Source organism: Lotus japonicus, chromosome 4 (assembly GCF_012489685.1).
Source record: "Lotus japonicus ecotype B-129 chromosome 4, LjGifu_v1.2".
NCBI lineage: Eukaryota > Viridiplantae > Streptophyta > Magnoliopsida > Fabales > Fabaceae > Lotus > Lotus japonicus.
In genome coordinates this window covers 668,690-696,423 of record NC_080044.1, presented here as the reverse complement: position 1 = coordinate 696,423, position 27,734 = coordinate 668,690, and the positions used below count along the sequence as shown (strand labels likewise).

The 27,734-nt window shown below is 35.5% G+C and overlaps 3 protein-coding genes and 1 pseudogene across 6 annotated transcripts; 3 read left to right on the top strand and 1 right to left on the bottom strand.

Moving 5' to 3' along the window:
• The first annotated feature begins 508 nt into the window (after positions 1 to 508).
• LOC130714660 (myb family transcription factor PHL7-like) lies at positions 509 to 5,115 on the top strand (annotated as a pseudogene).
• A 1,461-nt stretch (positions 5,116 to 6,576) lies between these two features.
• Positions 6,577 to 15,316, bottom strand: LOC130711427 (uncharacterized). 3 transcript variants are annotated; one of them, XM_057561038.1, is made up of 14 exons: positions 15,181 to 15,316; positions 14,463 to 14,641; positions 13,601 to 13,682; positions 13,375 to 13,478; positions 13,071 to 13,197; positions 12,300 to 12,394; positions 11,561 to 11,684; positions 10,213 to 10,293; positions 9,894 to 9,992; positions 9,614 to 9,793; positions 8,917 to 9,051; positions 8,765 to 8,836; positions 7,513 to 7,650; positions 6,577 to 7,061 (listed from the first exon to the last, which is right to left on the bottom strand). In XM_057561038.1, exons 2-14 carry the CDS (start codon positions 14,501 to 14,503, stop codon positions 6,807 to 6,809), a joined length of 1,533 nt encoding a protein of 510 aa, XP_057417021.1. In that variant the 5' UTR covers positions 14,504 to 14,641; positions 15,181 to 15,316; the 3' UTR covers positions 6,577 to 6,806. The 3 variants fall into 3 exon arrangements, with proteins under 3 accessions (XP_057417021.1, XP_057417020.1, XP_057417022.1); XM_057561037.1 differs by having other exon boundaries at positions 14,463 to 14,662; positions 15,181 to 15,306; XM_057561039.1 differs by lacking the exon at positions 15,181 to 15,316 and adding an exon at positions 15,061 to 15,176.
• Positions 15,317 to 18,763: 3,447 nt separating this feature from the next.
• On the top strand, positions 18,764 to 22,336 carry LOC130710358 (uncharacterized WD repeat-containing protein C2A9.03-like). Its single transcript, XM_057559579.1, has 10 exons — positions 18,764 to 18,920; positions 19,329 to 19,496; positions 19,734 to 19,901; positions 19,992 to 20,078; positions 20,289 to 20,423; positions 20,505 to 20,615; positions 20,986 to 21,077; positions 21,225 to 21,330; positions 21,561 to 21,647; positions 21,740 to 22,336. The coding sequence occupies exons 2-10, from the start codon at positions 19,353 to 19,355 to the stop codon at positions 22,148 to 22,150; spliced, it is 1,341 nt and encodes a 446-aa protein (XP_057415562.1). The 5' UTR covers positions 18,764 to 18,920; positions 19,329 to 19,352; the 3' UTR covers positions 22,151 to 22,336.
• A 1,313-nt stretch (positions 22,337 to 23,649) lies between these two features.
• LOC130710359 (glutathione S-transferase zeta class) lies at positions 23,650 to 27,496 on the top strand. Of its 2 annotated transcripts, none has more exons than XM_057559581.1 (11): positions 23,650 to 23,810; positions 23,914 to 24,025; positions 24,192 to 24,248; positions 24,371 to 24,456; positions 24,528 to 24,599; positions 24,844 to 24,897; positions 25,009 to 25,084; positions 26,042 to 26,103; positions 26,333 to 26,392; positions 27,040 to 27,160; positions 27,301 to 27,496. In XM_057559581.1, exons 1-10 carry the CDS (start codon positions 23,808 to 23,810, stop codon positions 27,136 to 27,138), a joined length of 681 nt encoding a protein of 226 aa, XP_057415564.1. In that variant the 5' UTR covers positions 23,650 to 23,807; the 3' UTR covers positions 27,139 to 27,160; positions 27,301 to 27,496. The 2 variants fall into 2 exon arrangements, with proteins under 2 accessions (XP_057415564.1, XP_057415563.1); XM_057559580.1 differs by having other exon boundaries at positions 27,037 to 27,160.
• The last annotated feature ends 238 nt before the right edge of the window (positions 27,497 to 27,734 follow it).

Genomic DNA, 27,734 nt, shown 5'->3' with positions numbered 1-27,734 from the left:
CTGATCCACATCGACAGCTGGAACCGGATTAAATTCTTCCACGACAGGTGGCAGCGGGTCCTCCACAAATGGCAGAGAATCAGGAGCTGGCAGCGTGTCCTCCACAAATGGCAGAGAGAGAATCAGGAAGCTTTTCACCGTCCATTTTTACTTTCTGCTTTTATCACGGTAAGGAATGTTTTATACGGTAAGAAATAGGATTCCTACTCCTGTTTTGTCAATGTGGGACTTGTGATATTTCCTCGCAAGTTCCGCATTGCAAAGTTGCTTTTGTGTTGGAGTGTATAATCAGTTAGACACAATCGCTTTGCTCATTTACACTGCTAATTCAGATTGTGGATTATTATTTGGCTCAATCAGCATATGACATGACATAATTTGTTGAAATAAACATAAAATTACTTAAGTATCATTGAAATAAACATAAAATTTCTTGAGTATCATTGAAATAAACATAGCCGCTTTTCCTTCTAATTATTATTCTCTTTATCAGTTCCGTTCCACTTGCTCTCTGCATTTTCTTCTCCTTTCTCTGTTGCACTTTTTCTCTCTTTCCTAAACATTTCTGCAAAGTGCCAAAAATCATAAATTTCTGTCTAAAACATGAAATTTTTTGAATTTTTCTGCTCCTTGTCGGGTTATCCGTCATGTGGGTCCACAACCCTAATCGTTACTGCTTATTAGTCGTTACATACCATGACTTGCCTCTTTTCTTCTCTTCTCCTCCATATCCAATCTTTTAGCTCACTGAGAATCACATTCACAGGTAAGGTAGATAGTATAGATGACATTCATTCATTCATTCAACTCTTACCACTGTGTCCTAATTTCCCTTCCAAAATTACCAACCTACAATACAATAATGTTCATTTTCTCTATTTAATTTCTTTTCTTTTTATTTCATTGCTGCTGTCAGATAATCACTGCTGCTTTCATAGCCCAGTGCAAGTGTAGTTGGAAGCAACTCATTAGTTCATGATCAGCACCATATAGATTATAGATTGTGGTGCCACTAGCAAGCAGCACTATGGATCCTGTCAATGAGCCCAACAACCCTAATTTTGCTTCCAAGCAGCGTTTACGCTGGACACATGAGCTACATGGACGCTTTGTTGATGCTGTGGCACAACTTGGAGGCCCAGATCGTGAGTTTTTTCCTTGTTCTTCCACCCCAAACATCAAACCTATGTTTGTTTTGTGCTTGTCCAATGTCTTTGAACTGGAAACAAAATAAAATCTTGGGGTAGTAGTTGACACTGAAAATGTGTTTAGAGGGCTTTCCAATGATATTCCAAACATACAGTGAAACATCTACTGACAATGGGGATGGCAACCTCATAACTCCTTGTAATATCAAATGAGAATTTCCTTTGTTTGAGATAAACAAAAAACCACTGTCTGAGGATTTGGTTGTGAATTGTTAGTCAGAACTCAAGTACTTCTGTTGGCTGGCCTGGATCTCCTAATGTTATTGTTAGATGAGGAATTAATCAAGTTTCTGTGCTTTTCTAATTTATAAATTTGTTAGGATCAGGGTAGACTTGTCAATAGCGCGCTATAGCACCGAAGCGGTGCGTAGCGGCCCTTGGCCACTCCTAGTTGTAGTTGTTCTGTAGCTGTGCGTTTAGTGTAGCGGCTGTTGCGGCCGCTAAAGCAGAGGAAATAATAGCCACAGCGGTGCTATTTGGCATAATTGGTAAGAACCCTAAAAACAACCCTCAAAAGTTCATGTTAGGGCATTTTGGGGATGTATTTCAGGGTTTTTGTATCGTAAACTTACTGAAAATGGTCTATTTTGAGGAGGATGGGGGGGGGGGGGGGGAAGAGATATAGAGCTTCCTTGTTTTTGAGGCAGTTTAGTTTAGAAAATAGAGATTTAAACCTCTTGGTTACCTTGACTTTTGTTGGTAGTGGTACTATATGTTTTGTTTAAGACACCTATGACTTGTTAGGCAGTATTGTCAATCTCGGATAGCAGCGCGTTGCGGCCGACCACAAAAGTGCTATTGCCTTATAGCGCACAGCAGGGTGGCCGCTATGCTGATTTTTTCGTAAAGTTTATATAATTTAACTATATACATATAATTGATAATAAATAATCAAAATTCACGGCACTCATAATTAACATTAAAAAGTATTTTAAATTTCAAATAAACCTTTTTGCAGGTGCCACACCTAAAGGTGTCCTTAGAGTTATGGGTGTAGAAGGCTTAACAATATACCATGTCAAAAGCCATTTGCAGGTAAACTTTAATTTTTGAGCCACTTAACTAGATATTCATAATTGACATTCGTTAATCGTTATTCTATTTGCTTTTTTGTTGCATCCAGAAATATCGACTAGCAAAGTACATACATGACTCCTCATTAGATGGTATGTATATAGGATTTTCATAGTTTTAAATGTTCTTGTATATATAATTCTGGCTTGCTAATTTGTTGATCCATGTCCATAGAGCAGATTCCTTTACTTTTTATTACTGATTCAATTTGTTTGGTGATACCTTTTTATGTTGTTGATGGAAGGGGAAATAGCCGACAAGAAAGAAACAACAGATATGCTTTCCAATCAAGATGGTTCATCGTAAGTATAGCTGCCAAATTTTTGTTTTCAGGCTTGAAAAAAGTGGAGATATTTACATTAGGATTGCAGCTTGTGTGAAAAGTAAAAACACACAGTAGGGTTACTAATGATTTTCTTATAAACAAAGGATTACACAAGGGTCGATTTTAAGCCTCTTTCTTTTTAACCTAGTCTTGAATGTGCTTTCTGAACATGTCTCAGTGGTGGTTCCGTGATTTATGCTTTATGCAGAATTGCAGATATGTAGTCTTAGTTGGAATCTCAATACATGAAATAAATGGGAAGCTAAAGATGTGGAGACAAGTTTTGCAAGCACTTGACTTTTATTTAAGTAGAAGTAAAATGGTCTACATGAAATCTAAGTTTAATAGGAGGCACACTAATCCTAACTTTAAGGTGAAAATTGGAGACTATAGCTGACAAGAAGTCACCTGGTATAAGTATTTTGAGTCTATCATACAAAAAGATGAGGAAATAGAGCCATAGGTTTCAAAGTCAAACAGCTAGGATGAAATGAAAAATGCCTCATTGGTTATCTTCTTTCAGGGCCTCAAAACTGTATAAGTGGGGTGAGCAAAAATGAATTTTGCACAAAAAGATCTTGATTGTTTTATGAGGTTTGGTGGTATAAATGACTTAAGTAATTAATGGGGGTTTTTCCCTGTCTGTAGTGGGATGCAAATCACTGAAGCACTTAAGCTTCAAATGGAGGTGCAGAAGCGACTTCATGAGCAATTAGAGGTATGGTTTTTATTTTGAACTGATTGAATCACTAAATTAGTTGGCACTTGGAAGACTTTATAATTTGCTATGATTCATGTTGCATTTAATCATGTGAGATGAAGTGCTGTGATGAAATTTCTTATGATTTTTGTCTTTCAAACAAATTGGTTAGTTTTTGTACATTTCTTCTTATTTTTTGTACATCTTTCAAACAAATTGGTTTAGTTATATAAATCATCAAAGTGTAAGTTTTACCATTCATGTTCTATATCTCATTATTAATTATGAGTGGTAATGGTTTTACTGGTGCAAAAATTGATAACAATAATCCCGACTATAGTTGCCCCAAGCTAATTGCATAATAGGTGGTATACAATGTCTACTTGCTGTTGGATAATATAAACCACATGTGTGAATTTCTGAGAACATCAAGTACAAGTTTTATACTCCCCCTCTTGTGTGTTATATGCAGCAGTCGAAGTTAATTATAATCAAAGAAGAAAAGGGTAAATTAACATGAATCCATTTACAGGGCAACGTTTAACATAGAGATAACAGTCATTGTTATTTTTGCATGAATATTTATTTGTAAACCAAATTTTCACTTTTTCTCATGATTTATTTAAACATTTGTGCAAATCATCTCATATTAAATAGCACAGCTCATAACATATTAACGAGATGTTTTCTGGAGATCGTTTTAATTTACCCCTTCATTAGATAGTAAACTAGTTTCTCTGCAAGGAATTATTTAGTAGATAAGGTTATATTTCGTTTTAACAAATACTGCACAGATAATTCTCTTACAGGAACAGATAATAAGCACACTAGTCATCATCATATACCAATCCTCCTTTAGGAAATTGTTTAAACATTGTATGTGTTTGTGTGCAAATCTAGAGTATACCAGTGACATTTCTGGATGCTTCTTAGCACTTAGCAGCATTTTGGAAAAATAAAAAATCTATCTTCTTGTAAATACAAATAAACACTCCCCCTCCTTTGAAGTTCCTTGAATAAAAACAAAAGCAGAACACATAGAATGTTGAATTATGGGCGAGGTGGGAAGATTGCAAGTAAATTTTTTTTTCTTTTCTATTTTGTAAAATATGTGAAATAGGTGCAAAGACAGCTGCAATTACGGATAGAAGCTCAGGGTAATTACTTGAAGAAGATTATTGAAGAGCAACAGCGTCTCAGTGGAGTTCTTTCAGAAAGACTTGACTCTGGGATTTCACCTCTGGTTCCAGGAGACATGTGCCAAAAAGATGGTAACAAGACTGACCCAACAACGCCTGCCCCATCCTCTGAGTGCCCCCTTCTGGAAAAAGCTGCTAAAGAGCGTGCACCAGCTGAGAGCCTGTCCATCGGTGAATCTTTTTCATCTCACCATGAACCAAGGACACCTGATTCCTGTTGCCATGGTGGTTCCTCTGTTTCCAGCCCTGAAGGGGAGATGTCAGCAAAGAAGCAACGGGTGAGCTTATTATAAACCGGACACGGTGCTTCCGCATCAGGTACTTGTGTCAAGTGTGTCATATCAGTAACCATGAAGTAGTTGGGAATTGGATCAGGCTGGTTGCTGTGATCTGCGATTTATTGTAATTTCCAGCTTGTGTACTAGGACTGATTTTTTTTTTCACCGTTTAAGTGTTATTTTATTGGGTATAGCCTATATATGTATGTAATCTTGTAAGTTATGGAACCTGATCATGTTTAGATTCCTCAGATTGTTAGTTTTCAGCTCAATACTTCACCAAATACCCCAGATTTTAAATGCATTCAGTACTCTGCTTGAATTGGGTTAATATTGGGTCATTTAGAAGTATATTGTCAGCTGTTCCATAAAGCTATAAAAAGCACAACAACCCCAGAAGCCAGAAAAACGATTATGTGGCTCCCAACAGCAGAAATAAATTATATAAAAAAGGGTAAAGTATACTATTGTTCCCGGTCAAATTATAAATATTTTTAGTCTTTTAAAATGTTTATTCAGTTTTTTTAGTAGTCTCACTTTAATCCTCCAAGAATACAACTAAAAAGGATGATATACAATACCAAACATTGCAATATAACATGAGTTTTGATTAACCCACTTCATTTTGTCTTCCATCTTATTTACATTCACTTCTTCCTATTTCTCACTTCTTTTTCTAATACATCATTATATGTCTCATTTCTCTCTTCTCTTCTTATTCTCACTTTGGTGTGTTTGATAGAAGTGTGACATTATTCTATAACACTTGGGGCAATTATGTGATGACATGTGATAAAACGTGAAAACTTATTCATGAACCATATTTTTACTACTAATATTCAGTACATGTTATTTACGATATGTCATTTATGTACTAAAACTGCTACCTGTTATGAAGAATTTAAAATATAAGAATAGGTTATTATATGTCCTTCTAATGGTTCAATACAACTAATTAGTGAACAGAGCCAAATTTTGATTTTTTCTCTACAACAAATGTTAATTCTTGCATTTCGTGGTTTTATGCTTCATACTAAATATAATTCCTCTTGTGGTTTTATGCATCAGACTAAATACAATTGCTCAAAATTAATTTGCAATCAAACATTTTTAACTTGTGAACTCGATTTTTCTTGGTCCCCGTAGACAAAGCCTAACATTTGTCTTCAACGTTTAACAATTTGTTCTAAAACTCAAGATAATAAAAAAGCATAAGTTGACTCGTTAAGTACTAAAGTGGGATTATTTATAGAAATAAAAGAAAAATGAAACATTATAAAAATAATGAATTAAGATTAAATATTGACTATTTTACCCATGTTTTTTAAGGGTATTTTACAGATCTTAAAAACATACTTTCTTAAATAATTTGTTAAATGTAAGTGATATATATGAATAATTCTATATCCTCTTACAAATCCCCTTAATTACTAAATGGAGGAAGCATTGAATATTTTTTCATATTTCCAAGACCCCAAATGCATTTGTTTTCTTAGTTAGACATTCTTTATATAGAAGTATTAGGAGGATTTGTCGGAGGATGTAGCAATGCTCGAGTGATATTCAACTTGGACTACTACGAGCACTTAGGTGTCAAGGACATCTTTTCCAGGGTAAGTACCTAGCATTCCTAACACTTTTGAAAGACAAAGGAACATAGTCCATTAGAATGGGCCATGTATATCGGCCTAGCTCGAGCAACAAAATACTGTTTGCTGAGCAAAACATACTTTGCTGGATAAATGCTTTTTAATCACATTTTGAGTTGCTCAAAGCAGTTAACAGTTAACACTGCAAAAGTGTAAAGCTACACCAAGGATATTTGCAACACTCAATAATGGGGTGTGATTCACATTCATAATCATAGCAGCGCAAAGAAAGCCAATAAGAAACCAATTTTTAACAGCTCCTAAAATAAAACCTCCTAAGTCACAATCTAAAACCATGTTGAATTTCAAGGACTACCTAGACCTAGTTCTAATAGTACTAACTGAACTATACGATGATATGATACAAAAGAGGTCAAGAGGACTTGTGTCTTCGATGGGATGATCCATTTAGAAGGCAAAGCCGCAAGCGTCTGCTAAGGGCCTCTAGCTTCTCAAACCTGTCACTCTTTGGTTTCTTAGCATTACTTTCAGCTTTCTTCTTTTTCTTCTTCTTTTTATTGTTCTTATCCGTCTTGTCATCTTCTTTCGAGTCTGACAATTTTTCTTTCATGTCTGACAATTTTTCTTTCATGCTTCGCATAGGTGTTGCAAACACCTTCACAGTATTCTGACAATATTTACAAAGGAAGCATGTCAAAAAATGAATAGCCATAAATATGTTTCATATGTATGCATTAGACAACAAAACGCCTTGGAACAAACCTATAGGCTAATAACTGTGACATTAGTATCTAATGACTTACAACACCATATTCAATATTAGCCTGCTACTAGTATAGTTAGTTATTCAATATTTTTCTGAAATAAGAAAGGAACTTAACTATGCATGTGGAAGAGTGAGTTCAAAGTCTTTAGTCTTCAGTGCTACAGCAGCATGAACCACATTACTACCTATTCTTGTATGGCTAGTTCTTCCTTTTTTAGTTATTTTTTGAAATAATAATTTAAATAACTGGGTGAATGTGAGAGAGGGAACATTGAGTCTTTACACTTACTACAGAAATATTGAAGATTTGCCCCATCAATGAATGTGTATGTGGCGCAAGAGAAAGAAATACCTGAGAGAGTTTATCATCGGCCCTTAAATCTGCGGAAGATTCTTCATCACTGCCACCTAAAGACGAACATCTGCCCCAACTTTCTCTATTTGAGCTTGTATATGAGCAACAATCTTCAATCTGGCCATTTAGCTTTTCCTGTAAAGTCATTAATGACACATTTCAAGTAAAGGAATGTAAAAATTATAAATTAAAGAGAATCTCCGCATTTATCAGCTTTGGCTCCAAATAGATGTCACCAACCACATAAGAAAGTCAGGTTTACATAAAGCTCACAAAGATGTGGAAGATTCTGTGGTAAAAGTAAAACAACACACAATCTCATCACAAAATCTCTAGAGAAAAAAATAGTAATTCTAGCCAAGTGTAGTCAACAAATGAAATAATTCACTTCTAACTGAGTTAAACTCAACGAAAGCACCAATTTGGTAGGAAAAGAATTCTTCTTACCAACAGTAGTATCGCAATAAGAAGGCAATAGCCAAATTAATAAATAAAAAAAACAACCAAGATGGAGAGCAAAGGCCCAATTTTTTTGTACCCTTTTCTCATGGATTCAACACAATATGTTGTTCAAAAATAACTCCAAAAGATGAGGAATGCCTAACAAGTGGCAAAATCCTATCATGTGGAAAGTTCTAGAATGGGAATAAAATAAAACGAAAAAAAAATTCAAATGTAATTATTTAACCATTCAGGCTTATGAGTTTTTCTCTTGGGCCTTCCAGCAATTCATGTGCTGGGCTCCTTACTATCATTAAGTCTCACTACTCAAGTGGCTAACTAAGTCAACAAGTGGCTAAAAGATTACCTACTACTTGAACATTAAAGAAAACATTACCTCAAAAAGTAATTCTACATTAAACCATTTTAGATGAAAATAATAATAATAATAATAATAATCACTCACTACTCAAGTGGCTGATTAAGTCAACAAGTAGTAAAACCATTAACCACTATTTGAACATTGTCAATCAATTGAGTATACAATTGTTCCTAAAGTGAAAGTAACTTTATTTAAATCACCTTTTGCAATTTTTTCAAAAATTTGTGATTAATGAAAATTTAATGCAGTATGTAAGCGCTACCAAAGATATCCTATGTAGCCGTTTTTCTTTATGTTCTAAAACATGCTCACATGGCCAAGAGCACAATTTATGTGTGGATTTAAGAATATTCAAAAGTGAAACCTAGAGGTGAAAAGGAATTCCTGAACAATTTCTCAATTTCAGACAAATCTTGATGAGATCACCTGCACTTCTGTGGGCTCATCCTGGCCAGTTTCATGATTGTCGTGTGTATTATCTTCTTTCAACATAGACTCCTGCATTACAAGTAACTAACGAATTAATAGAGTAAATTGTTTGGAAGAAAAAATACAGACAGAAGGTCAAGGCTAGCTACATCAGTCAAGGGGGCAACTGCTGAAAGAAGTTCGCTAACAGATTTTGTGGTAGAAGTTGTTGGAAGCGCAGAAGATGAACTTGCAGCATCAGTAGTTACAGACCGCAAACTCGAGAGAATCTCATATAATAGGCTCTATCATGAAAGCAAGAGAAAATTAGTTCATCAAATGACATACCACATAATAAAGCTGAATCAAGTGACCGTATTAAATATTTTACTATATGACCACATAATAAATATTTATGGTAATATTTCCAAAAAGTGAACTGACGGTTGAAACAGTGAATACTAATTATGATCAGAACACCCCAAATATGTTTTAGAGGTTTTGGGTTAAGGTGCGGCGGTCCTTTATCGCTATACCACCTTTCTTTTGTTTTCCCATTTTGTTGATTTTGAATACGGTGAAATTGAGGTTGGAAAAAAGTGTTACCTAGTCTCTAAAAGGATGGAAAATAGGATCTTAAGGATTGTCATTTGCAGCATGTTGCTGTATAATTTTGAAAGTTCATAAGCAGCATTTGAGGCACAACGTACAAGTTTAGGTATATTTCTTGTTGATCAGACTTCAGTACAAATAAACACAATCATTTTTAATTGCACAAAATGACAAGTAGAAGTGGCCATAGGCTATGATGAAGAGAGAATTCAATTTAGCAGAAACTCAAGACACATAATTCCAAATGCTAAATACCTCATCCACACCAGAACCAAGTTTCAAATCCCCAAAATCATAATATTTCTCAAGCTTATGAGCACTAGAAACATGAGGAGGGCGGAGGACATTGTAGAAAAAAATGGAAACTGAATCATAAAAGAACTGGGGTCGAGAGGAGTTATGATCACCATCGAACTTTATGATATTTTTATCACCCTACAAATTAAGAGACAAAAGTTAGATAAGTTATCAAGGGAAAAAATTGCTAATTATTTTGAGATAATCTCAAGCTCAAAGATTTGAAATAATTTAATACTGCATAGGATTCAGAGATGCGATCAGAGTGGTGTGGTTGAATGAATTTGTCATCACTTCCATGTCCAAATAAAACAGGAATGAATGTCTTCGATGCAACCTGTATGATTTAAAAGCATTAATTTAAGATAGACATCAAAAAGAAATAATTCTAAATTTCTAATTCCATCAATAATTTTTTTATTTCAATAAACATGATCGATGAAGTTTACATAATTCCATCAATAATTTTTTTATTTCAATAAGGTGGAAAAGGTCAAAATATGGCTCGCAGTTCTCCTAAAGAAACCAAAAAACAGAACTGTACAACTAATACATACCGGCAAACAGTTCAGATTCATAATATCAAACTTTGCCTTCTTCGCAATAACCCGTCGCATGTATTGCACAGCCATTTTAACCTAATTGAAGAGAAAATGCAGCAAAAAATCAAACTTGACAAACATACTTGACAGGATGTGTTAAAAACATGCCTTAACAGCTGGGACTTGGAATGGGGGCATCTGAATTTTCTGCTTACTCTAGCTCTATTTATAGAGTGAAGCAATAAGAGTTTATGATCCTCTAACATCCTATCCTTTATTCTAAACAACAGTACATAGACTTTACCGACTTCGCAGATCCAGTCCACTCTATCAAACAAAACCAGGACATAAAGTCTATAAATACCATAGGAAACACAGAAAAATCTATAAGCAAACCCAAAGCATAAAAAGCTAAAAATCAATATATGTTGGATCTAGTAGACCCACATTCCAAAGAAGTATTCATAAACTGCAACTGCAAGCATGAGAAAGAGTTTAAGAATTCAGTGTGTATGGGTGTGTTCCTTCGCTCAGCAGCAGCTTTTGAGAGTGTTACAATGATTATAAAGTTCTGTGGCAATGTAGGTTTATCCAATTCGTAGTTGGATTTGGTTTGAGCAGAATGCTTCAATTTTTCAGGTGTCTTTGTCCATAAACTTGTCATGGGGATAGCATCATGTTTATGAAATTCTTTGATTTACTTATGATTGTCAAAGTATTTGTCATTTATAATATGCAGCCAACCCATCTCTCTTCATTGCAGAGGCATCTTGTGACAATCCCCAATACACAAACAATTTAAAAATATACAAATATACTGATAATCAAGGCCAAATAAATTCAATATTTAAACATTTCCAAAAAGAACTTAATTAAAGCAAGTAACCCTAGATCCAAATAAAATCTTTATCAAAATTTAACTCTATTCTTTAACCCCATGGGTTCCTTTTCCTTTTTATCCATCTTAACGTGAAAGGAAAATTTTAAATTAAGTCACATATATCAAAGGCACAATGATTGTTGCTCAGGTGGGTCAACGAAATCAATTGTTAACTGGTACAGCCTCACCAGATTCAAATAAGTCGATAGACCTAGTAGAATGGATGGAAAAGCAAAGCCAAGATAGATACACCAGAACCTAGAAATAAGAACTAGTAAACCTTTTCGAGCAACAACTTATGAAAAATGTTTACATTTTAACAATGCATGATGCAAATATAACAATGTAATAGTTTTTAAGTCTTTGGCAGTCTGAACAACTCAGAATGGCAGATATCATGCACTGCAGGTTCATATCACTAGGTCTACAACTGTTTCAAAGGAACCATGCAATTGAGCATTTATTGAGAGAGAGAGAGAGTACAGTGAACTTTGGGAGCCGAATCTTATAAACATCCACAAGCTCCATCATGAGATCATATAAGTTTGAAAAGGCACTATCCAACACCATTCCAGCAATTGAAGGGTCTTCAGCTCCATAAAGAAGGCTACATAGCAAAGCAAAATTGTTAGAATATGAAAAAAGTATCTTTTTCATATCTTAGATTATTCCTTTTTTTAAATAGATTACGAATCTAATTAAATAAATATCCAATTACATTAGAGATTCTTTGCACAAGGTTGGCTCATAAGTCATATCATAATTACATGTATCTGTACGGAGTAAAGGTAGGAACGAACGCAAGATAATTCAACATCATAATTACATGTATCTATACGGAGTAAAGGTAGGAACGCAAAATAATTCAACACCCAGTATCTTGAGCTACCAAAACATCAAAAATATGTATTAAGTAGTACAAAGAAAAAAAGAAAATCAGCCTTGTCCCCCCCCCCCCACAATTCATCAAATAACTGAAAAAACTGCTTTTTCACACAGGAAGGTCGAAGGCCTCAACTGTTTTATCCACAGACCTGCATAGAGAGAGAGATAGAAATAACCCCACCCATGACAAAAACCAAACTCATGAAATCATATTAGACCAATATGTCAAAATCACCGTCTTTGACATTTTTTTCCTCATCTGGAGTACATCTAGAAAATAAGATCCCAAAAAAAGTCAATACTAATTACTTAAAAAGAAAATTGGAAGATGCTATACCTAGTAACAGCACCCATTGATCGTCCCCAGAGACCTACACGAGATATTTGTTGGTTGCTTCTCAAATACGACACCACAATCTTGAGATCATCTTTCTACAAACAAAGGAATGGACAAGAAGTGTTTATAAATATATATTATGCATAAAACCAGTAACAGGAAGCATTAATCTTGACATAATATTAACAGAAAACTACAGAAATAAGTATGGAAGTATTTAAGAGCTTACCCCCCCCCCCCCAACCAACACAGGCCCCGAAAAAAGGCAAGGAAAAGATTAACGTATAAAAAAAGGATGTCCTATTGGTAGTGCTGTAAAATATGTAATTTACAAAAAAAGGGGAGAGATCAACTTACGTAGTCTTACACTGTTAAATAACTTTAGCCAGATAATCGTATTATGAAATCAACCATTGGATTGAAAGCCACTATTACATAGATCATATATATATAATTGTACTTTAATCCTAAGTCTTTAACTAAATCATCAAGATATGCTAAGATTAGTGTCATATAAACATTTCAAAATATATGAAAATAAGGACCGTTTGATTATAAGCTTATAGTAACTTAAATTTTACGAAAAGTTGTTCTAAATGATCAGTGCGATGAATAGTTATGATTCAAAAGTTGAATTCACAAAAGAAAAATCTATTTGAAGTTATTGATGGTGTAAGCTTACTAAAGTCTTACACCGGTGTAAGTTGACCCCTCCCCTACAAAAATCAATTAAAAAATAAAGAAATATATATTCATCAAGAGGCAACTTACTTCATGCCAACCAAGACTAACATAATCTCCATCAGATAAGCCTGACCCCGAGAAGTCAAGAGTAAAAACAGTAATATTTGATGGAAGAAGAATTACAGCAGCTTCATTGGCATCTGCCCTACATCCACTGCATGATTGAACATATGCACACATATCAAAAAGGGAGAAGCTATATCATTCTGAAAAAATAACTGTTTCATGATCATAACTCTGAACCGTAGAGAATCCTTTATGAGCAGCAATAGCAGTACCCTTGTACCAAAAAAAAAGAAGCAATAGCAGTACCCGTAAAAGTAACATATACCTATTTCCATGGCAATATACAACACAAGGAAGAGAAGTGTCTTCAGGGAAAGGAGAAGGAAGATAATGACTGCACTTCAAGGTATAGCCTCGGGTATTCTTGAGCTGCACAATTAGAAAACATATAATATAGCAGTATGCAAATAATTGGAATCATGATGTAGCTTCTATATATATAGACAATAATTAATGTCAGCAACCATCAAACAAATAATGTCCACACTTGCCTCCAAATCCTGCCTTTGATATGTTTTACCTGCAAGGGAGAATTCCTTTTCCCACAGATACTGATCTGGGTTATACTCCGCCCTGTATATGTGGCAAAAGTAGAAACACTGAAACTGTAACTCAATTTGCTGAAAAAATGATGATCACATGTTGAGCAATGGATGATGAGGCACCTAAATAGCTATTTACTTTAGTTGAATACAGGGTACAAAAATAAACACGAGTAGTTGAAGTCTATGATGAGGGCAAGTTTAATATTCGAAGATAATAGACAGATACTCAACAACCAAAGCCTTTTCCGGCAAGGTAGAGTCGATTACATAGATCCAATGAAGCACAATGGTTGAAATTAATATATATATATATATATATATAGTTTGAAAACAAAGTCCAGGAAAAAGAGAATTTCATTAAATGAAAAGAGGGAAAATCTACTAGTTCAAACACTTACGTCCTCTTCAAGAGGTTAACAAGGAAATAACTAGTACATTAAATGCATAAGGACAAACTTAGTATAGTATATATCAAGTTCTTTACTCCATAATTCTCAACCGCTAAGATGACATGGCCATGAAAATTTAATACTACTATGATTTTCCTATAAGTAGAAACAGGTGAGGAAGTCAAAGATGAGAGAAACATCAAAACAAAACAAAATATATATATATATATATATATATATATATATATAGGAGCACACTTAATTAATAGGGTGAGGAACAAACTAAGGATCCTCTTGTGAGGGGAAAGAGCCATTAACAATGTATGACAATTAGGTTTGTCTGTCCTAGTAACCATCTCAACAGTGCCTGCTTACTTGATTAGTATCAAACCACCAACCAGTAAAGCAAGAATTAATACCTGGGAGGCCGAATAACGAAATTGATGAACTGCTCAATCATCTTGCTTCTCTACTTGTATCTCACAGCAACTCCGCGTCATGAGCTTACAAGTAGAGTGGAGGTCAATTCTTCAAATGCCAGACAGCATTTATGAAGGCATGTTAGTCCAAAACAAGCTAAGCTATCAATGCCCAATTCCTGAGAAACAACAGCAACTAGCTGCTAAGAAGGAGAAGCTTTGCATCAAAAATATAATATAATAAAAAGAAGCACTTCCAGATCCAAAATCAAAACACAAATAATTGTTGAGACCCCTTGTACAGTTGTACTAGTTCCATAATTGCAGCAAGCAAGCAACTTTAACCAATGTGAAAAAAATTCAAACTTGGGTTACTGGGCACACGTCAATTTCAAGATAAGTGTCCCCAAATGCAAAACAAGGAAAAAAGTGTTAAAATGAAAAAGGCACGAATTTCTAGAGTCTGATGAGATCCCACATCCAAACTAAAGTAGCGCATTGATGCCTGTGAATCCATTTCTTACTTTCGCAACAAAAGGAAGAAGCTGCTGAAAATGGGGAGAGAAAAGAGAAGAGAGGAAAAGCAGGAAAACTTTACCGAATGGAAAAAGTGGGTGTGAGCTACCAGGCAAAAGCAAAAGCAAATGTTTGTCTGAAGAATAAGAAGAAAATTGAAAATGGATGCAGATGAAAGGAAAGGAAAGGAAAGGAAATGAACCTTTGATGTTGTTCTGTGTAGAGGAAGGAACTCGGTGGAGGAAGATGAAGATGAAGATGATGATGGATGAATCAGAATGAAGAGCCAGCTGTATTGTATTTTATTTCTGTCTCTTGTTCATCAAATATTGCTTTTAATTGGCTAAATTAAATTAAATAATACTATAACACTGTACTTCTCCCCTTTCTTTTTTTATTCTAAACTATACTCAAGTTAGTGGGTGCTACTACTAATATAACACTCTACTTCTTTAATGCTACTTGATACATTTCTATTTATATCTCATTTTTATCTAATTTTCATTAAGATTGAACCACACATATGTTATGTTATATTCCTAATATCATAATATAATGATAATTACAAAGTTTTCTAATAGCATATATTTAATTTGGGTAGAGTTAAAATTTCTTAGGTCGAATAAGTTTTTAGAGTATGTAAAATATGGGTGAATTAAAATTAGTTCATCCAAACAATGTTAATGAAATATAGAAAATCAGTCTTTAACGTTAGTAACTTCTGCTAAGTGCTGAGTTTTCTAATTAAAATCATCTCTGAGCACCTTACATATCATGGGGTGTCACTTTATAGTTTGAAGAGCATTTTTTTTAATTCCCTTGCATAATCTTTTTCTTTCTCACTTCTTTCCATAACCCAGCACTCATCTGATTTCCTTCATCTTCATCCTCCTCCACTCCCTCAGCTCCCTTTATTCTCTCATCATTTCCTCCATTATTCTCCTTCCGCCATATACCTCTTCCATTTCTCCTTCTTTGTTTTCATCTCTCGTTCTGTCTTGCACCGATTCAAATCCTAATTTGCAAACATCTCATTACATCTTCTCTAACTGGATGATTTTCTACATAAAATATGTGCTATTTTACTTTTCAAATCATCTGCTTTGGACAAAGGTGAAAAGAAAAAAAGATATCAGAGCTTGCAGATGGAGAAATAGACAAAGAAAAGGGAGGCGACTCATTCAGGAACTTCTTCAACAATGTTAACATCGTACTTTACATATATGTCAACTTCACCTCCACTACTCAATGCATAGTATGATGCTTCAAGAGCATGACTATTTAGAGTACATGGCTACACCCATTAGTTTTAGACCATAACTTCACATTCTCATCATATCCACAAAAATTCCTTCATAATATATTTGCCCTTAACCCCTCCTCAAACCTACATGGATATACCCATTGGTTTCCACCATAACTTCACATTCTCATCCATTCAAGAAATTCCTTCATAATATATTTGCCTTCAAAGCAGTGTTATTAGACTCGACCCAAAGATCAACTTGGTCAGGGCACTGGGTCAATGGGTCACTGGTATGACCACTGAGTCACTGGTTGAACCGTTTGACTCGGTTGACACTAAAAAAAATTAACAAAATTCATAATCCAAACACAAGCTTTTAGCATCTTTGTCTATCTCAAATCCAAAGTTTCAGAAAAATGAATTTCAAAAGCTTAATTGAAAGTTAGAGCTACAATTTTTTTTTGGTTCGAAATTAGAGCTACAATTTGTATCCTATGTATGTGTCTAACGTGAGCCCACACACAATGCAACATATATATTATTTTTAATAAATACAAATGGGCCATGATGGAAACTCTTGACCCAACTTTTTTTTTACTCAACTTATACCAACCCTAATATTTTCCTTTACCCTCATTTACACTTCTCCATTATCTAACAAAAGAAGCAGCAGCCGCACAACAGATTTGAGACATTGATGTTGCAAGGTGAGAAAGGGGCCAAAACCGATTCATGAAATCCAAAGAAGAATCAACACACTCCGCTTTGCTTCTGTAACTTTCAACAACTTAGTAGCCTTATCCTTGGTACTCTCCCCACAACCCACTTGAAGAAGAACGAGTAGCTTCTGAAACACCCCAACTTGAAGCGCCTCAACCAACACCCATTCTTTAGTTTTGGAATTTTGACCAACACCCCTCCGATCTGTTCTTCGTTTTGGAGTTTTTTTTTTTAAAGAATACCGGTCCAACCGTAGCTCCGGGTCGCCGATTTTTATACTGACCCGGTCGGTTCAATCCGGTTCAAGGCGAGTCGATTGCATCCCCGATCCGATGCTCGACTCGAACCGGTCAGTGGTCCGGTTTCAGACTCAACCGGTCGAACCGGCCGGTTCGACCCGAGTCTGATAACACTGCTTCAAAGTACAACATGGACCTTTTCCTATTTATACCTTAATGTTGGTTGTCCCACAAATTTCTCCATATCATGGATTTGTATTGAAAATGTCATTCATGTGAGAGAGAATAAATCAACACATAAGCAAATCAAAATCAAGAGAAAGTAAAACCCTAAGCTATTTGAACATTAACCAAAAAAATAGAACACTAAATAGTTATGATACAATAGTATAAACAATAAGCAACAACAAAAACAATAGGGCCTTAAATTATTTTCAAACATTGGATCTACACACAAATCTTTGTTCTCATTCACAGCGATACCAACAATGCCTTAGTTCTCCTTCACGCGGGCAGAGCCTTCACTCTCTTATGCGATGGTCGTAAATGTGGTCGCATGCTCGCAACAATGTATTCATTATTGATGTTCAAAAAACGATGTATTCAATCTCCTTTTTAGTGATCACAACACATGCTTGCAATAATGTGTTCATTTTCCTTTACGGTGGTGGCAGCAATGCCTTCCTTGTCCTTTGAGGTGGTTGTAATCGTTGACGCAATAATGCACTATGACACCCGGGGCTGACGGGGGCGGGGAGTGATCGTTGATGTAGTGAGGCACGGACAAGGAGCGGCTCCTAGCGGGCTTCTAGGCGGAGAGACACATGAATGAATCGATATCGCACCCGAACAAGAGGTATTCCGAGACTGTATAGGTATGAGACTATACAATTGAGGAGCACATAAAAGATTTGATTGATACAACTCATAACGACAAGATGCTTCTTCTTTTCAGGAGTCCAACTCATAAAAACTCCAAGATTAAGTGTGTTTGCCTTGAAGCAATATTGGGATGGGTGACATCCTACGAAGTTTTCTCGAGAAGTGCGCGAGTGAGGACAAATCACACTGAAAAGACTCGTGTTGTTTTGTGGGGTCAGTCATCAGATCAGGATGTTACATGCACTAAGTTCTTGTTCTCTCTTCAAAGTATTGTATTGTGTTTCTTTCACTAGTGATAATAAGATACAATTTAGAGCTCAAAGATTAAAGTATTACTAAGAGTGCGACTCCTAAAAGTTGAACTTTTGACTCATGGTTTCAAACATAACTTTTTGTTACATGCCCTGTCATCAACATTCGTTAGGTTTAATCCACCTTATAATACAAATATTCTCTACCGGAGGCAATATTGTTCGAGTGAGAAACATCCACATCATGATGAAGTTAACTCTCTCAGCTGAGTTTTGTCAATCAACAAAACTTGAACCTAAGATATTGTTTAAAGGATATCAAATACGTATACTTGAACCAAGTACCCCGTCGTCGGTTATAATATTAACATGGATAGTGATAATGATAACAGGAAGGATATTAATTAATAATTAATAATAATATAATATATCTATGAAAAAAAGAAGAAGAAAAGATCTGAAGTGTTGACGCGCAGTGCCAGTTAGGGAGAGGGGAGAAGAAGGATATAAAAGTGAGGGAAGGTGGTTTAATCACAGACGCAGATCAGGTTCCCCACCGCATCAAGGAGCTGCTCTGCCCTTCTCCTCTCCGATCCATATCTAGGTACCAATTTTCAATTTTATGCATGTACGCCGCAGATTTATTTTCCCTCAATTATTTATTGATTTATCACTTTCGTGTGTTTTCGATGTCTGGTTTTGGCTCTGAATTCATCGGTTTTTTAATCTTACAAGTTCAATTTTGTTCCTGCTAGTGGCTTCCTGGTGTAAATGTAATTGAAATTGCCCCAATTGATGCATTCAACTTGTTTATCTTCATGTTTTATAGTTTTTGCTAACTCAGTGTCGGTTAATTATAAAAAGTGTCTTGTTCTAGGGTTTGATTGCTGCTATTACTTTTCCATGATATGATAGCCTGATCATTTTTCCAGAGGGATTTGATCTTCTTTACATACAAGTTAAATTGAACTATCTGCAGTTTCAACTTTTTATTACTCCCTTTATGGACCAGGTATCATTAGGCCAGGGAAGAAACATGTCTCAACACCAGGGGGACGATATGGAGTATGCTGCAGACGATAATGAAATGGCCGAAGAAGTAGAAGATGACGCGTATTTCCGTGGCCAAGTTTTTGTTGATTCAGAATCGGATGATGATGATGATGAATATGAGTCTTTGGTTTGTTTCAAACTCAACTCCCTTTGTTATCATTTCATGTTTCACTTGTTGTCTGGTGTTTGTTCTTCCCCTTTGCAATTTTATTTATTTATTTGCTATTTGTTCATTTATTTTCACACTTTTATAGCACATGCCTCCTGGTCTGTCTCCCATACCAATAGGATGTTGTCTTAGGTTTGCAATTACATAACTGATAGTTGCTTGCATGTACTGCCATTAACACAATCTTTGTTGCAGGAAAACCGGATAACAGATACTACTGCGGCAGAAGCTAGAAAGGGGAAGGATATCCAAGGTATACCTTGGGATAGACTGAGCATCAGTCGCGAGAAGTATAGACAAACTAGACTAGAGCAGTACAAGAATTATGAAAATATACCGCAATCAGGGGAACAGTCAGAGAAGGTAAAATATGTTTGACTTTGAGTCTTTGTTGCATTTGGATAATGACTTTAAGGGGATGATTTGACCTTCCACTTTATTCATTGTCTACAGGAATGCAAACCAACAGATAAAGGAGGAGTGTATTATGATTTCTGGCAAAATACAAGATCTGTGAAATCAACAATACTTCATTTTCAAGTACGTAAATATTTTTATTAATTACTTCTAGTGATTTCAGAGAGATAGTATTTATCTCATCTCAGGCTGTGTTCTATTGTCTCTGAAATCGTATTTTCCTGCTCATACATCTTATAGAAATAAGTTGACTTACTATGTCCTTCTGGAAATTCAAAATATGTGATTATCAATAACTAACAATGATGTGAGCCTCTAATCTGTCATATGCAGTTGAGGAACTTGGTTTGGTCAACGTCAAAGCATGATGCATATCTTGTTTCAAATTACTCAATTATCCACTGGTCTTCTTTAAGTTCCAAGAGATCAGAAATCTTGAATGTTTCAGGGCATGTAGCTCCATGCGAGGTAATATTTTTGTTACTGCTTTGTTGTCATAAGGAACACTTAGACAGAGCATCTAAGCTTTTGAATACCTGTTGCTAATAGAAACATCCTGGAAGCCTTTTGGAAGGATTCACTCAGACACAGATTAGTACATTGGCTGTGCGGGATAGATTGTTGATTGCTGGGGGTTTTCAAGGAGAACTTATTTGCAAGGTACTTCAGTTGTCCTTATAACTTCTCTTCTCTGTTATAGCTAGTATTTTTTACTTATCATCATTATTTAAGAGGTCTACTAATGCTGTGGATTCATCATGGTACATTCACTGTGATTTATCGCGCTCAATATTTTTTTTTGCTTCTGCTGCTCAAATTAGTTTGTGAATTTTATAATCATACTATCATAGTATATTTTAGATATTTACCCTGTTTTAGAGATGCTTCAGAGATTATTTTGCCTTCTTATATTGAATGGAAAGTTGCTGATTAGCCAAATTGAAAGAATCTGAAGTCATTCTTAATTATGTTTATTTGGCAACATTGTCCTGTTTTGCCTGATTAATTATTCATACATCTCATTTTGCAGTACATAGATCGACCTGGGGTTAGCTTTTGTTCTAGAACTACATTTGATGACAATGCAATCACAAATGCTGTCGAGATCTATGACCATCCAAGGTCTCTCTTCTTTGCTTTTAATCTTATCAATTTCATTTTCTCTATTTATTTAGGGGCTCTAATGGTTGATCGATGTTAAAAAAATTTACTGTTTACAACCCTCAATTCTATATTTTATGGCATACTAACAATCAATTACTGTAACAGTGGAGCTGTTCATTTCATGGCTTCAAATAATGACTGTGTAGTTAGAGACTTTGACTTGGAGAGATTTCAGCTTTCCAAACATTTCTTCTTTTCCTGGCCAGTAAATGTATGTAATTTTATTTTTATTTGGTATCAATTTTTAATTAGGTAAAAATTCTTGTGTTAATTTGGGCCGTTAATTTGTTTTTCATTATTGAAAATTCTTGTGTTAATTAGGCATTTAATTCTTTGAATGCCTATTACTTTTCCCTGCGACTAGCGTGATAAAATATAATATCAATATCTTGTAGAAAGTAAAAGAAATGATTGTTTGTGTTCTTTCTTTTCTATCTGCAGCACACTTCATTGAGCCCTGATGGTAAATTACTTGTAATTGTTGGAGACAACCCTGAAGGGATGCTAGTGGATTCTCAAACTGGAAAGGTTGGTGTAATTCCTTTTTTTCTGTGACAGTTCCTTATGTGCTGTATGCTGAAAAACTATGAATATCTAACTTCAATTTTGGTTCATTGTAGACTGTCATGCCTTTATGTGGACATTTGGATTACTCATTTGCATCTGCATGGCATCCTGATGGCCGCATATTTGCCACCGGGAACCAAGACAAAACATGCCGTGTTTGGGATGTTAGGAACTTGTCAAAGTCTGTTGCTGTGCTTAAGGGCAATCTTGGAGCTATTCGATCTATACGATTCTCATCTGATGGGCAGTTCATGGCAACAGCTGAGCCGGCTGACTTTGTGCATGTCTATGATGCAAAGAATGGGTTTCAGAAGGAGCAGGAGATAGATTTTTTTGGGGAGATCTCTGGTGTATCTTTTAGCCCTGACACAGAATCACTTTTCATAGGCGTGTGGGATCGCACCTATGGAAGCCTTCTTCAGTACAATAGGCGAAGAAGCTGCATGTATCTTGACTCGTTGTAAATTTGTAACTGCACACACCTTGTATTTTTAAGCAACTGCAGTTTATGTTCTTCTGTCTTAGGAATTTGAGAACTGTGGCAGTGTCCAAAGGAAGCAAAACTGGTTTGCCTCATCACACAATGTAGGAGCTGTTTGTACTTTGTACCCTGTTGTGTTGAAATAACATTGACTGCAATCTCTTGAACATTTTTTTTTGTTGGTTAAAAAGCTTGTGCTAAAGATTGTATTCGAAGTTTGTACAGCGGCTATGGCTCATATATGCATTGTTGCCGTTCTGATCTTATTGCTTTGATGGGCATGACATTTGTTGCAGAGTTGTCAATAGCGGGCGATTATGGCGCAATCACGGCGGTATGTGGTGGAATGGCGATTGGGGGCGATGCCGGAGGCCGTAGCGGGGCGGAAGTCACATCACGGTGGTAGCGGGCGATCGCAGTGGAAATTGCAGTTGGTTAAGCGTGATAGCGACTCGATGAGTGAATGGTAAAGTGAACACGAGGCAAAATTTCATTTTTACCCCTACTTTAGACATTAGGTTAAAAATTTGAAAGTAAAATGGTATTTTCGCCTCGGGTTAATGAAATCCTGCCTAGAAGAGGCTTTCTTCACACTGCTCTTCAGTCTTCACCGCTCTTCAGTCTTCACCGTACAAAGGTCTTGTCTTTTACTTTCCACTTTTGTTTCTTCTTCCTCTTCACATATCTTCTCCTCCTCCACGCCCACACCATTTTCGACAAATTTGTTGGCGACGGGAGGTTCAAGATCTTTCCAGACTCTTCCTTTCCCACACTCGCGGGAAAGGGTTGTGTTTTTTAGGTTTTATTTCATTCCTCATTTTTCCTTGTTATTCTCTCCCTTACTATTCTCTCATTTTTCTCATTTTCTCTATTCTCCGTCTCATATTCCTTTGTTCTCCATCGTATTTCTCTTTTTTCTCTTTCTCTGTTCTTATTTTTCTTTGTTCTTTTGTTCTCCATTTCTATTCTTATATAAGTTAGAACATGTTGTCTTTTTGTGTGCTAGAAGCTTGTATGAGCTTTCATTGGATGTTTTATGTTATAGAAGTTAGAAATTAGAACTTAAGAGCAGAGCAGAATACTACATTGTTTCATTTGGTATATTCATACTCATGGATACTCACTCGATGTAACTCTTTCTTTCCATCCCTTGAGTTTCTTCCGGACTCTTTCCTTCACCAAACTAAAAAACTGTGATTTTGATTTTCTTACAACGGTAGGAAATCCAAGGTATTTATCAAAGCTCTCAATTTGTTTTCGGTCAATTTCTTTGGTAAATTGTTTTATTTTCATATTATTAAAAAAAACACCTTATTTTGATATATTGAATTCGAGAACTTTTTACTGTAACAAAAATGATAGATGTTATTATTAATCCTTCCTAAAATTAAGTTTTTTAAAAGACTAAAATATAAATTATGTGTGTATTTATAATTACTATAATTACTAGAGTTGAGACTTGAGTCTTTCTCCGGTGGCAATAAAAAGAGAAAGAGAAAAGGACAAGTACTAGTAGTGTAGTGTAGTGTAGTGTTGTGTTGTGTTGTGTTGGTATCTCGCCACGCCTCATTTTGTTTCAAGTTGGAAGTATCAGCACGCCATTGCTCTTCTCCGAGCAGACGCAGAGCATTCCAATTCCAATGGTATGATTGATTTGCTCTCTGTAAGCACGTGTTTGATTTGATGATCACAACAACAAGTCAAATTGTTTGATTGAGTGATTATGATTTTGATTTGATTGAATAGGCAACAAGTCAAAGTGTTGTTGGCGAAGAACAACAAGATAACAAGCTCAAGCTTTATTCATATTGGAGGAGCTCTTGTTCCTTCCGAGTCCGAATTGCTCTCAACCTCAAAGGTACTGGTACTAGACTAGTAGCATATTTGGATTAGACTTTATTTTCCGCATAATCATTTCTAACACTCAAAAACTAGATTTATATTTGGAAATCATTCTACAATTAATTAATTCTCAAGTCAAAATCAATTATAGCTTGAGTTTGCTGCATCCATTTTGATTTCAGGGCTCAAATATGAGTACAAACCAGTCAATCTGTTGAAGGGAGAACAATCTAACCCTGGTTTGTTTTCTTTCTTCTACCTTAACCTAATGTAACCATTCTAATCCTGATTCCTGAATAAATAAATATAACTAATCTCACCATCATTCATTTCATTTTCATTTTCATTTTCATGTCTTCAGAGTTTCTCAAGCTCAACCCTGTTGGCTGTGTTCCTGTTCTGGTCGATGGCCCTGCTGTCATCTTTGATTCGTTCGCCATTATTATGGTTCGTCATTTCTTCAAAATGCTTGCTTTCCCTTTCAAACAAATCATCATTTTCATGTTTTCTGTTTGCAGTATTTGGAGGACAAGTATCCGAACCATCCTTTGCTTCCTCGTGATATTAATCAAAGAGCAATCAATTTCCAGGTACCAAAAAACAACAATCAAACTAATCAACTAATGCTGGCTCAATTGTCCAATGCAGTGCTATTGGGATCCATGTCTTTTGACACAAGTCATCATATTCCTGTTCAAATAAAAATTTAATCCTGCTCTGCTATGTTAATTGACTCTCCTGATTCTCTCTTACTCAAATTAAGTTGGGCGTTTCTTTTTTGGGGTCCTGGCCCTAACTAAGATATGGGTTCTCTTTTATTGACTTGATCCACAGGCTACCAGTATTGTTTTCTCAGCAATACAACCTCTTCATAACTTGGGTATTCTGGTATGCATGCCACTTCTTCTTTCCTTAAAAAGTTTTAGGATTAGTGTACCAATTTCTGGATACTTGAGTGGATATGATTTGTTCATTGTTATTTTGCTTTTCCATTTGTAGAATTACGTTGGGGAAAAAGGTGGCCCTGATGCAAAAATTCCTTGGGTCCAGAGTGTAATTAGAAAAGGCTTCACAGGTGAGATTCGAGTCATTTGATTAACCTGCTCACTGAGCACCATAAAATAGCAGGAAAAGAGGTTGTTCCATAGTTAAGGGTTGTACATTTATTCAAAGTTAAGCAGTTTACTTTGATATACTTGCTTATTGCATATGATAGCAGGTCATTTATAGAATAAGGTTTACTTTTTCAATCTTAGTTCTATAGATCCCATTTTTGCGAAAGTGAAGAGCCAAATTTCATATCTACATGACCTGGAAAGGGTATGACCCCCCATTAATCAATTTTTTCTTCCTGTAATCTGTGTCCTACTATCGTTCATCCTTATCTGTGTTTTCTCCAATATTGTAAGCTGAACTTGACTATCATACTGACAACATTAACAACAAAATAATATTGAACTGGTAACTGAACAATTGAAACTCCGCTTGTTGAGCACTGCATCTCTTGATAATGATTCAAACTTGAAGATGAATGTATGAAATGGACAGAAAAAAAAGAGAGGAACATATGATGATATTCACTTTCTATTCAAGGTTTGAAATTTTCCCTATGTTAGTAGTTCATGAGACTGTTATCAACCAGCTGTATTGGTGATAGTTGGTGTCTACCACACCATCAGAACCTCAACTGTTTTGAGCTGAGTGCTTCTATAGGTTTTGAAACTTAACTGCTCATAAAAGACGTTGTAAACTGTAAAGGTACAAATCTGATCTGAACCAAATATAGTGAAGTGGATATTTTGAGTGGTCAAAGGAAAAGCTAATATCCCTGGTGGAAATAACATATTTTAGCTTGAGAGCTCTGGTCTTGGATATCTTTTAAAGGACTAGTAGCATGTTATGTTAATGGTTGAAGAAAATATTAGTGTGGTATCTTGTCCTCCCTCTTCATGTTATGTCCTTCCTTACCAAATACAGATTTCAGTTTGTTTTTAGCTTAATCTAATACTATTTACAAATACATGTGTTTCAGCACTTGAAAAGCTATTGAAAGAACATGCTGGAAGATATGCAACTGGAGATGAAGTTTTCATGGTGTGTGGATAACCATTGGAGTTCAGTCATTTGAAAATTAATAATATGAATAGATATATTCTTTTCAAGGGTCCAGTAGCCTGAAAATCTTGGCTACCAAGTTCAAACATTTCGATGTGTGACCATGGAGTATAATCTAATAAATGAATTTAGGATCTGATATTTTGGAGCACACTTTGAGTGCGATTCAACTCCAAAGTCAATGACCTTGTATCTTTATCATTTGCAGGCGGATATATTTTTAGCGCCTCAGTTGCATGCTGCATATAACAGGTTCAACATTCAAATGGTAGTATTCTATCTTTGGTCTCCTGTATATCTTTGATATGGGGAAATAAATGATTGTAATGAAATGTGTGGCTTGCATTGATATGGTGCCATTACTAGAGCCTCTTTGATCGAGGATGTGATCTTCATTGTCTTCCTTACTAATAAAACTTTGCTAGGCATTTATAGCCTTGCCGGTGTCCTCACACCGAAACAATTACGCTGTTGCCTAAATGCCTTTGGTCATTGCCTATTAGCTCTTAACTTTTAGTTTATTCAGATTTTAATAGTTGGGTCAACCCTTTCTTTTGCTTATAATATTAATATGAATGTGTATGATGAGTTAATCTTGGTCCTAGTTCAGATGTTTTTGCAAGTAGGGTTTCACATAAAGATAGAAATACATGACTTTCTGGCTTTTAATACTAGTTGACTGCTGACAAAGTACTTGCAATAAAACTGGTCATTGAATCCGAAGGAGGATAGAACCTTTCACTCAAGGAGTCTTGCTTTTAGAACTATAAGAAATATGTGAAGTTATCTGTGTATCTTTAATATATGTTGGAACCTTGTGTTTTATTTAGTTTTTAAAATCTTTTCTCGGATATCACATTGCATTGCCCAAAAATATCAGATGACAAGTTACTTTTCCCTTTATTGTCCAAGCAGGATGAGTTTCCTATTCTAGCAAGGTTACATGAGACATATTATGAGATCCCAGCATTCCGGGAGGCTTTGCCAGAGAACCAGCCAGATGCAGCACGCTAGCTGAACCAATGATTTGGGACTGGTAAGTGACCTCTGAAGATTTTTTTGGAGCCGCCATTTATGATTTGCTTAGCTTTTGAATGTGTCAACAATGTACATCATGCCAATTTAGTTGGCTTTGGTTATCTTTGGCACAGTTTTTAATTTTCAAATTGATTACAGAAATGCGACCGCATGTTAAGTTGGAGGAATTGCAGCTGGGAGTATTGATTTACCGTGTGGTTGAATTTGTACTAATGTAAGATACTCTATGTAGCAATAAGGTTGCCACCTGCAACATTGGATTGCATGCTTCATGTACAATACAAGTGGATAACTTATTTGGGTTATTAGTCTAATATCCTATGTTTGGTTTGCACCTGATTCCCGATCCATGTAGCTTGACGGATGGTTCTTAATGATGTTGTCCCTACATCTAGTGCATGTTTGGATACACGGCGAAAAACTATGGTGAGCCAACTATATAAGATATGTGTAAAAAACTATATTGGTATAAATAAAATTGTTCTTCCTTGGCTGAAAAAAAAATTGTCTTACTTTAAATACATGCATAGTTGTAAAAGAACCAGCTAGGATTGCAAGTTCTTTCCCATCCA